This window comes from Athene cunicularia (genome assembly GCF_003259725.1).
Source record: "Athene cunicularia isolate RWA chromosome 2 unlocalized genomic scaffold, athCun1 chr2_part1, whole genome shotgun sequence".
NCBI lineage: Eukaryota > Metazoa > Chordata > Aves > Strigiformes > Strigidae > Athene > Athene cunicularia.
Genome location: NW_020799095.1, coordinates 133,795,363 through 133,807,392, shown reverse-complemented (window position 1 = coordinate 133,807,392; position 12,030 = coordinate 133,795,363). Strand labels below are relative to the sequence as shown.

The window sequence follows — 12,030 nt, the reverse complement described above, 5'->3', positions numbered from 1 at the left end:
TGTGAAAAGCTGACTGCAGCACAGTTTGAGGGTCATTTCAAGAACAGAACAGGCAGAGAAAGGCTCCATTTTCAGACACTGCTGCGGAAACAGATCCATACAGTACAAGGTATAGAGATCTATGAAAACTATAAGGAGAATGCCAGAAGGTCAGTATCAAGATATAGCTTCCCCCCCCTCCCCAACTTCATTCTGATATTTCTCCTGATTTCAATGGTTTATTAATAATGCTGAAAGCAGGGAACTTGCACAGGATTTTATAATTAATCTTCTTTACTATTTCTTCGTTATCTAAAAGGAAGCCAGTCAGATTGATTAGTCTGGGGTTTTTTTTAGGGAAAAAAAAAAAGTTAAACAAAAAAATTGATTAAAAAGCAAGTACTACTATCTAATCCCTGATTTAATTCCTGTCAAAATAAGCCATCAGATACACAGAATTCTAAGATTAAAGGTAATGCACATTATTATTTTGCTTATATTTTGTAATGAAACTTTAAGTCTGCACTTGCTATGCAATGACATTCTAACAATAAAACAGTAACTTACAGAATATTCAATAGTCCCTTTAGGCTTTTGAAAAGACATTCGTCGCCCATCTTTCTTGTCTGGGGTCTTCTTCTGGCCAGTGTCTGAAAAAAATTGAGGCAACGTGCGCGTTAAATTCATTTTCCTCTCTCAGTACTGTCACAGGCTGCTGACTACAGCCCTGTGGGCAGACATCTAATTCACCAGTTACAGCTTGCTCCCGGTGACTCCAACAAACAACCAGCTGCTAGAATAGGGACTTCATTCCTCTGCAATGCTTTAAAAATTTGACCAATATAAACCACTGATAACTGGGAACCAGTTAACTGCATAAGTAATTGCTGCTATCCAGGAAGCTATTAATGAATGGAGACTAAGGAGGAGATGGACCCCATCAGGCAAGCAACATTTCTGGTACTACTGTATGTAATTGGTTTTGTATTGTATCTAGTCTGCTTTCATCTAAAGGGGAGATGATCTAGAGCTCCTGTATGTTCAGTCTAATCAGCTGGGATTTTCTGTCACTGCTTGATAACTACAGAGTATTTAAAGCTTTTTTATAAAACAAAGAACATTACTGTTTAACTGCACAATTATCCTGTCTGTAGCAAACACACACAACCTGTACATAAATAATAAAGATTCTAAATAAATAACACAAGTTAAGAACTGTTCTCTTTATTGAGGCATTTTATTTTGAAGACCCCCATCTCATAGACCAATTTGACAACAATTTGTAGCCAAAATATATTTTATTTTTTATACTAATTGGCTCAATAGTTATGACAAACATAATGAAACAGTGTACTTACACAATTCAACACAAAGCATTTAATTCTACATCTCTAGAGAAGTGGTTTAACATATCCATTTATACACACACATACACTTTGAAATTAATTTCTTAAGAAGTTATGTCTCTGTCACAAGTCCTCCACCTTCAATAGTAAATATCTGCTATTAAGGAGCACAAAATACTTACGTGAATGAGATATGTTTTCAGGCTACAAAGGGATTAGTTATACCCCCATTCTGATACATTCAAATTTCTGTTACCATAACTGAATATATTTAGTCAAGTACTTCAAACCAAACTGAATAGAAGACACAAATGTTACAAAATACATTCTTTAAAAATATTTCAGCAAGGCTAGATTGAGAATAGAAAACATATTGTATGTCTATTTAAGCCTCACCTGAGGTTCTAAGAAAACTTGTTATAAATTGACAGCAATTTCTGTGCTTTTTTTTTTTTAATTATTAACCTGACCGCAACACTGGAAAAGAGACTAGACAAACAGTTACCTGAAATTCATATTCCCCCTCCTAAACTTTTACAAGGACAGTAGAAACTATCAAGATATAAGAGGAAAAAAAAACAAAACAAAACAACCCCGCAATACAAATTTCACAGGAAGTTTTGCAGTGCCAAAAAAACCCCCAAAGAAACAAAATACAAAAAAACAAAACCAAAAACCTCAGTAAATATCTTACATTTGCTATATAAGGCAAGCTGCAGAAGACAACACTAAAAGTGATTTCTAGCAGATTCAACGTAAGTGCTCTCCTGGGGCATTCTTTACATAATAAGGAAATAAACACTGGACTAATTCTACTTTTCTTACATATTGAAAAAATCTGAGGGAGAATGTTCCCACACCTACAAGATAAAAATTGATCTGTAGATGGTATCAATTATGTAAGTTTTTACAGCTATGAATGACAGTCAAGACTTTTAACCGACTTTAAAAAACTGTACATAAATCTGAAAATCTAGACACTGTAATTCTGCATCCTGCTACCTTCATTCAATCCATTAAAAGGTATTTCTTCCCTTATTTACTAATTGCAGCTTTTAAAGTCACCTAAAATAAACCTTTATTTCTGATTATTTTTAAAGTCACTACACAAGTGTCTCTACAGGAAGTTAAGCCAATTCAGTAATGAATAAAATACACTTGAAGTTTGTATGCAGACTTGACAGCCAGCAACATTCCCTCTACCAGGTCAAATATTTGTCAAAGTTTCTACCTGACCTTGTAACACAACTGGTACCTCCTCAGCAAGCTACTGACAAATTGAAACAGCTGCTTGCCTGTAGCTGTTCCACATTTTTCAGCCCATATCAAATCTTTGTCAGTAGCCTAACCACTTTCCTTTCAACAGCATTCTGGTTCAAATAAGCCTAAGCAAAAGTCAAAGGATGCAGCTGAAGACAGACTGATCCCATCCAGGATCCCATACATGCCTTAATCTATACATGAAGCAATCCTATCATAGCATAAGAACCTTCTTCCTCTGCTCCCCTCCCTGTTAGCTAGGCAGAAAGAAGCTCCATACTACAAAGGTATATACATACTTCATTTATATATAGCCCAGTGTTGTTTGGGTTTGTTTTTTTTCATAACACAAATTTAAGCTTCCTTTTTATTTTTAGTGGTTCATGTGTGTCTAAAGGTTTGCACTTAAGAGGTCAAGGTAAGTTATCTTCTTCCTTTCCAGTAATTGAACAGTAGAATAAAGTCTTGCACAAATAACCATTTCTGTTCCTTATGCCAGAAATCAACAAAAAAAAAAAAAAGTTGTGTGGTCTTCAGGGCAGAAGGTCCTGTTGCTTTACTCTTCAGAGAACCTTGATGGCTTCAGGAAAGTAAGCACAACCAGAAGAAAGGGGTGAGGAAGGAAGGTCCCTGCTGAAGGCACCTTGGAGAGAAGCAGATGCCAGCAGAACACCTATCAAATTCCCCAGTAATAATCTGCAGGTTTTACATGTTGTTTGTTTTTTTGTTTGTTTTTTTTTTTTTTTACATGTTGTTTGTTTTTTTGTTTGTTTGTTTTTTTTTTAAATATCATCCCCTCCCATACCTGACAGTAATTCCTACCCTTCCCATCACTGCCCACTTTCATTCCTTCCCTCTGTGATAGCACTATATGGATGCAGGATTCAAGTGTTTCAAAACCTGCTGTGACCTAAGTCTCCCAAGGTAAGAAGAGGAGGAGGGAGGCAGTGCTGAGCCACACATGCACTGACCACCCAGCTGGCCAAGTCCTGGGCACAGATGTCACACAACACACCTCCACCCACAGCCCGAGTGCTTGAGCTGTCTCTTCACACAGAACCCATACATTTCACCAAATGTCTCAGAAACAAAACTAGGAGGTATTTCAATTGTGAAAATAGGTCAGAGTAGCAGAGACATGAATTCAACCTCCCTGATGACACACTGCAAAGCCTCCAACTATCTCTCGCTGAATGAGCAGGGTATTTATTTTTGAGAGGAAAGTTAAGTGCATCTTTTAGCCATCCTTGTGCCTCCGGTATTCTAGGAAGCATGCAAAGTGGAAACAACTGTCAGCATAGGATGCAGTAGTGAGAAGACCTCAGCACCAGTGAGCACTGGTCTTATCCTTTAATTTTATTTATTTCCCTGATAACTGTTGCACATGAGCTCATCTTGTTAGGTTACACACAATCATTACCTCATCCACCAGCAGTAAACCAGTGAGATTACACAAGGCTGATGTTCCCAGAGCACACGTATAAGAAAAACCTGACACCACCAACTACGCTGTGCACAACCTCAACAGTCAACGTGAACTTGTTTAACAAGGGGATCTGTGGTGCTAGGTTATCAGATCTCTAGCCATGCTGTTTTAGACAGAAACAAGACCAGACCTATTGTAACATCAGGAGTTGATGTTTTAATTCTGAACTACCATTTCATGGGACTGGGCCTCCAAACCAGCTTGAAACACTGAAGTGAAAAAAGTACACATCAGATCCACAAGTGACAAGAAAATATTTCAACTGTCTAGGATTTAAAAGACTAGAACTAGACAGATGCAGAAGACAGTGTTCAACATGATACCAGACCAATATTCAGTCTGAATGCATGCATACAGAAATTTAAGATTAAATGACTGAAGTGTGAGAATGGTTACATATGATCATCAATATAACCAGAGAGAAGGAATTACCATTCCAACATATTTATACAAGATAAGAAAAGGAACATTATGGAACATTTAGGAACATTATGTTTTCAGTGTTTTAGGAACATACAGTTTTCAATAAGGGAGCTTTGACCTTAAAATATATAATAGGCAGTGGCATTCTTCAACTGAAATTTGAAGACAACTGAAGTTAAATTCCAACATTTATGGGGGGGTGTGGGGTGTGTGTTCTACTAACTGCATCTGTATGGCCCATGCCACTGAATTTTGGTTCACTGAAAAATATTCCTGTGGCACTGCTAGTTCCAACTGACATGACAAGAGTGACATTTCTTATTTCTTAGTATGCCACCTGAGTTTAATTGTAGACCTTCAATCTTCTGTTTGTTGATGCTTCTAGCACATCCTTTGGACTTCTAGCAATAGGAGCTGGTAAAGAGAATGCAAGTTTTGTACTGTGAAGTAACAATGCAAAGAACTGCTCAGGAGTATCTTCAAGCTCTGCAGAGAGTAAAATGCATTAGATTTTCCTTTAACCTACTATTTTTCTGCATTATAAGCTTAAATTTCAAAGAACTTGCAATCTTTCTCAGCTGCTGATCTTCCGTTCATTTAAATGTTAACAGAAGTTACAAAAATAACTTTTTCCAGAGGAATAGATTGATAAAACAAGCAAGTATCCTCTGAGATAAAGCAAGTAAGCTGGAGAAGTCCACAATTAATGCAAATTATTTACAGTTAAGCTTATTATGGTGAAGATGATGAGAAAAAGGTGATTTATTTCCCTTCCTCCCCCAAACGAGAACTGCAAGTTATGCATTAGATTTACATGTGTTTAAGAAAAAGGCAGAGGCGGCAACCTTGTTAAATGCTTGTCTAGGACATAATTTTTCACAAGATCTTAAAAAATCATGCAGCACATATGGAATAAAAACTGAATCACAAGAAAGTAGGAAAGAAAAGTAGTCTTTGAAATATTCTCAAATACATTGTTATTTTGCAGCACAGGAAATAACTTTCTAATTGATAAAACAGAGGAAGCATAGATACTGCATCTTTATTAGATTAGTTCTGCTCTATAACAATTAGATCTTTATAATCTATTCATAAAGAAACAAAAAAAGATTAAAGCAGGAAATCTTTTACATTCCATAAGGCTTGGTGACTTGGGGTCCCTAACCACAGGGACTACATGTCAGCAGAGCAACTGCCTCATTCCCCCTTCCCCCTCTCCTGCAGTTAGACATGCTTATGCTAATTATTGCAGTATTATTTTCAGTTATCTTCCAATGTCTTAAGAACCAGAAACAAAGAGGCCCTAATAGTAGCCTACAAGATGCTAGTAGCCCTCAGTTTTCTAGCCAAAAATGGTAGGTTTTCAGACCAAGGCGGTGTCATAAACAATGCCCCCTCTAATCTCCTCTTATTAAGGAACTGCTACTTACTTTGTGATTCAGTCTAAGTCATGCTCTCAAAACTCTTGATCCTTATCACTGCTTTCCACATCACACTTTTGTTCATTTTTCTCCAGCAAAGCCCCATACTAAATGCATCCAAGACCTTGCTAGGGCTGCATCAGCACTTCAAACACATCAAAATAGCTTTTTCCTGCAACACAGATGCAGCACTGACTCAAGTTCATTTTGGGATCCCCCTAACATATAACCCTCTTTTCTGAGCTCCAGCCAGCTGCATAGCACGTAGGCAGAAATAATTAAATACGTGATTTCATCATAAAAACCAATTCAATAGAAACAAATTTAAGACAAGCCACTTCTCCAAATAGCTAGGAGACAAAGCCAGCTCCATGAATGACATTCCTGGCATGTGTATCACATGGTCTTCTTCTAAAATAAGATTTTGCATTCAGGGAAAACAGAAACACTTCACCAAATTTTCAGATTATGCTACAGTATGTGTTAACGACAGTAAGCTTCCTTCCATGTTCCATCTCTTGTATGTACATATACAGTTTAATACATTAGAGACTACCTAACTGCAATCTCCACCTACTGTACAACCTCTCTGCAGACCAAACATAAGTACTAATGAAAACATGCAAAAATTATGGCTGCTCTACTGAAACAGAAAAGGAAGTCCGCTTTTCCAATGAATAATTACTATCTACTTCTTTCAGATATTTAAGCCCATTTAGTTGTACATCCTCAAGCCTACACAATACCACATAAACAGTTTGACCATCAAGCAGCAATATCAAGTTACCCTTTAAGAATTTACACTTTGCCTTATCACACTTAAGCCAATGGTACCTAGTTTCTCTAAGAGCTCAAAGTCAGTCAGCTTGTCCTAATGATGAGGCATGTTTGTGCACTACAACTGCTCTCCTAACATGAAAACAGATCTATTGTGCACGGGAAGGTATACCCCATTCTTTGGTAAACACCTTTCCGTACAACTTTATTGCATTAGGTTTGAAGATCACACCAACTTGGGTGGACCAGTCAACATACTTGAGGACAGGGTTACCATTCTGAGGGACCTGGAGAGGCTGGAGGAACAAGATGACAGGAACTTTATGAAATTCAACAGGACAACGGTTCTGTGCATGGGAAGGAAGAGCCCCTTGTGTTGCACAGGCTGATACTGCCTGGCCATGGAGCAACTCTGCTGAAAAAAACCCTGGGGGTCTTGGTAGGCAGCAAGCTGAACATGTGCCCTGGCAACAAGGAGGGCCAACAGCATCCTCAGCTGTACTAACATGACCACAGCCAGCAGACAGAGCACCAGAGGCAGGCAACTATTCTTAACTTGGCACTCAGACTGCTTTCGGAACACTGGCTCTAGTCTCCCTGTCCCACACCCCCCAGTCCTTTTCAATGCAAGAAAGACATAGATAAACTAAAACTATTTCAGTGAAGGGTCACCAAGGTAGTCAGGGGCTGTGAGAAGAGGCTTACAACAGAGAGTCTCCAGCCTGAAGAAGAGATGGTTTTGAAGGACTCTTAACAGCAGCCTTTCTGTACCTTCTAGATAACTTTCCCACAGGTGTCAAGATGACAGAGCCAGGCTCATCCATGATGTATAGTGGGAAAGGAAAAGATAACAGACATAAAGGACAAACAGGAGAGCTTCTGACTGGATAAAAGGTAAAAATCTATCCAGAGCAGTTGTGCTGTTTCCATCCTTGGACATTTTCAGTGCCCAGCTGGATAAAGCACTGTGAAACTTATCTTGAAGTCATAGTGTTCCCTGCTTCAAGCAGGACTAAACAGTCTTGCTTGCAATTTGAGTTATCTGTAACTATGATTACTCCAACATTTTTTCTGTCAGGCAATGCAGATGCATGAGGCCACCACCAAACCAAGCTAGAGGGAAATCCACACATAGCATAGAAAGGCGTGTTGCTTACTAATGAACAGAAAGGTATTATTCACACACATAGTAAGTCAAAAGGCAGCCATGAGCATGCAGGTTCTCCATAAAACATCAGCTTCAAATCCGTTTTAATGTTAGGAATTAACCAGAAAAATTAAGATAAAAATGCAGTACAGTCAAAAGATACCAGATTATTAGAATAAATTGTATTTAGTTATAAAACTAATCTAGCAGATGACTGAAATAGACAAACTGAACTTTGGTAAAACATCCAATACATCAGAATCTTACTGAACAGTAAAAAACAGACTAAGAATTGTAAACTATGTCCAAAAAAAATCATTACACGAGAGTAAAACAAAGTATCAGAATGGAAGGGCATATTAGAGTTCCCCACTGGACCAGTTTTAAAAAAAAAAACAGTTCAATTGCTCATCAGCAAACAAAATCACAAGCACAATCAACTGCAAAGGCTGGGCAAAAGGACTGACAACCAGTTCTGTAGTCCCAAAGCTTGAAGAAAAAAAAGCAGGGCAAGATGCAGTAGTACAAAGCACAACATGAAGTGAAAGATCATTTAACATCACATACACTAGGGGAATAGGCAAGAATTTCTATATACTAGTAGCTCATAAATCGGAAGAAGAGATTGTGCATACATTAACGTATCACAAGATGACTGAGTCACCAGGCCTGATACATTCCAAGATCACATTTGCTTTTATGCCTGTACCAACTGAAGTATTTTCAGACATGAAAGTGAAGCATTAGCATCTCTGTAAAGGGTGCTGGTACATTTCACATGTGCTTCATTCGGAACAGCATGTAGGACAGAACTTGCAGAATTGGGTCTCCCTAGTTTGAAGCCTCTCTCATAGTTTATCATACATCAATTCAACATAATTTCTTGGAAGTGAAGTACTGAATAACGATGAAGTGAGGAAATAATCTACCTTACTCTTATGTCTACTTTATTCTGAGACAGAGTTTTAGAAAGGAAGATACTTTTACAGGATTTGACAAATGTACTATAACTCGGCCCTCCACATTTATCTTTCTAATAATGCACTGACACTACCTTCACCATAGTACAAAGGGCTGTACACGGCTTACTGGATATACTGTGTATGGTTATCTTACCAATCAAGACTTTAAAGCTGATGAGGAAAAAAAAATAAACAAACCCACAGGCCATATGAAACAATCAAGTTGAGCCTCAGAGAGAAAAACAACAACAACAAAAAAATCTTTTAATAGAAGGCCGCTAGAACAATTTGCTTGACGGACTAGTTAAAAGAATTCTCTGAACAAGGAGTTCTGAATGACTGCTTTTCTTTAACTTCTGTACTTAATGAGACATAATGCAGGAAATCAAGACTGCCTGTGCAGGGTATGTTCTCCCCCCATGAACTGACGGCAAAGAGAAGTGAGGTGAAAATGTCTATGAGGAAAGAAAGCATGAGACTCCAGGTATGCAAGCATATCCTCACAGAATCAAAGTGTTACCTGGAAGAAATATCTTGTGTACATCTACTTCAGATTCCACTTTGAAGCAGGAATATTGTCAACATTAAATTAGGTCAGCTTAAAACTGTAACCTGTCCCTTGTGAAGTTTTTTCTGTCATTCAACTTCAACCTCTCAGGCTAAAACTTATGGTTGCTGCCCCTTCTTTTATCATCTCTTACTACCAAGAAGTGTCCCCCTTTAGATAGAAGTAGGTCACAATTAGATTGCCTCTGGGCCACCTTGGTCTCCTCTTTGCAAGACTAAAGCCCAGCTCCCTCAATCCCTCCTCACAAATCCTATGTCCTATGCCCCTGAACATACTGGTTGGGCCCTCTACAGTTTCTCAGCAACCTTCGTTAAGAGCGGCCTCACCAGTGCCACAGAAAAAAAGCCAAACCATTTCTCTCATTGCTGGCTGCACTCCCCTTTACACAGCAGACAAAGCAAACAGCATACTAAACTACATGACTTGCTGTTGGCTCATTTAAGTAAGACAAAGTATAGATGAGACTCAAATTAAACTGAACATTCAAGTCAATTCTGCAATAGAGATAATCCTTAATCACACATTCCCTAAAGCCTTGAGTTGCATCTTAAAGAAAATAACCTGCATGCAACTTCAACAAGCTAACGCCTACAATATATTCCAGTAAACAAGAAAGCTACATTCTGTTCTAGATAATGTTTCTAGGTAAATCCAGGTCTTGAATATATACATACTGGCTTTCTAGATAATGTTTCTAGGTAAATCCAGGTCTTGAATATATACATACTGGCTCTTTCTATAAATTATCAATAGATTATCTTTAGAAGTTAGATTTTTTTTTTTTTTTTTTTTTTTTTTTTTTTTTTTAAAAAAAAAAAAGGAATTTTACACTCTAAAATTATTGGTAGCGACTTTACTAAAGCCACATGCTTTTTCTAGAATTTCTGGTTCTCCTTGCATTTTTATTCACCACCACAAAAGACAGAATACCTTTCTGAAGTTATTTCACTGACTTGGCTGTGGATACAAACTATGCGAACTGGTTAAACAGGTTTACAGCCTCCTATGGCACTACTCATACTCCCAGTGTCTCCTGTCTCTCTATTAAGAAATATTATGAACTGTTCTGCATGTACCCAAAGTAGTACAGGCCCAGAACAGTGATTTAAGGTAGAGCATTTGAACAGACGCCTCCCTGAACTTAGAAACCTTACAGAGCAGCTGTTCAACTGTTTAGAAAGACAATCAAGAAAACAGTAAGTGTAGTCTTACTAATATTCCATTAATAAAATTGAGACACTTTACTGTAGAATTAAAATTTAAAATAATTAGGAATATAAAAGGTGTGTTTTTTTTCAGAAATGTGGAAATGGGGTTTTAAGTTTTTATGAAGAACCATTTTTTTAAGAAGCAATGTATAGTCACAACTTGAACCACGTAAAGGAAATGAACACTGAAAACATCCTTCTGAAAGTCCTAAGTGGGAAAAAAAGCGCTAGAGTAATAGGTAGGCCTGGATCCGCAACACCACATACAGAGACTGAAACTTGGGAGTAGTTAGAATTTGCCATTAAGGTTTAAGTTAATGTCAGGGGACCCATCTCTAACTGAAAGAGGTTGGATTTCAACTGAAGTATTGTTACAGCTTCCACAGTGCACATTACCAGGGCACAAGTGGTTTGTGAAAGCCAGCAAAGTGCTTGCCAGAAGAATCCTATAGTCACAAGAATTTGTTCCTGCCCCTAACAGACAGAAACCCCATGAAGGAGAAGACAGCATGGGAGGGCCAAGATCCAATTGCCTCGCACAGCACGATTTGCCTAGGTGAGGAAAAAACTAAAGTATGGCTCTGTCAAAAAGGCACATCAAATACTATATATTCAGAAACTCACCCTGCCTCCCAGAAATGCAGTAACTTTTCATTAACACAAATTTTAAGTATTACTTTATGAAAGTATCTGAGGACATACATTTCCTGCTCAAAGCTAGGAAAAAAATCAAAACATTATAATACAGTCTAAATCAATTCTTTGTCCCGGAGCAAGAGGGGGAAAACAGTCATAGAGAGCTTTTCACTCAAAGAAATCACATGTATCACAGGAGATGCTTTAGACTAACTGGAATGTATAGCCTTGCAACTGGTTAAAAGACCAGAAGATGCTGCAGAGTTTTAGTGCCATTTTGCTCTGTCACCAAGCCTTTAAAAATTTGTAGAGGCATTATTCAAGGTACTTAATTTCACTGCTTAAAACCAAGTTACTGTCTCTCTCTCCCTGTACGTCTTGAGACACACAGACAGAATGAAAAAAGACTGGCACTGTAAATATAGCTGCTTACCTAGTATCCTTTCTGTGTAACAAGTGTGATCCAAGGCACACAAGGAACCATCTTCTACATCTGACAGACCACATGGGCATTCCTATTGCCTTGCCTACTATAGTAAGTAGCAGATCTTGTTTCTCTTGATAAAAACCAACTATTTAATTTTTCTAAAATAACTTAAAGTAACAAAAAAACTTAATGGTTTTGAGTATTAACTTTCAGTAGAGACCTGACTTCAATCTTGCCTACAAACCATGACAAGCACATGATCATCCACTTAGCACAGAGTTTCTTGAAACAGGAAAAAAAATAAACGTTTACTATTCATTGTATACTGCTCTACAGATTTCTATAAAGCATTTTCAGAAACCTAACTTCGTATGTATTTTTCCTTCCAAG

The 12,030-nt window shown here is 37.8% G+C and overlaps 1 protein-coding gene across 5 annotated transcripts in view; it reads right to left on the bottom strand.

The window, feature by feature from the left end:
- The window catches only part of OXR1 (oxidation resistance 1), a 244,979-nt gene that overhangs the window by 69,980 nt on the left and 162,969 nt on the right, over nucleotides 1-12,030 (bottom strand). For all 5 annotated transcript variants that reach the window (XM_026843730.1, XM_026843733.1, XM_026843731.1 and 2 more), the window contains one exon: nucleotides 547-629. In XM_026843730.1, the coding sequence (XP_026699531.1) occupies nucleotides 547-629 (83 nt within the window). The remainder of the gene's footprint in view (nucleotides 1-546; nucleotides 630-12,030) is intronic.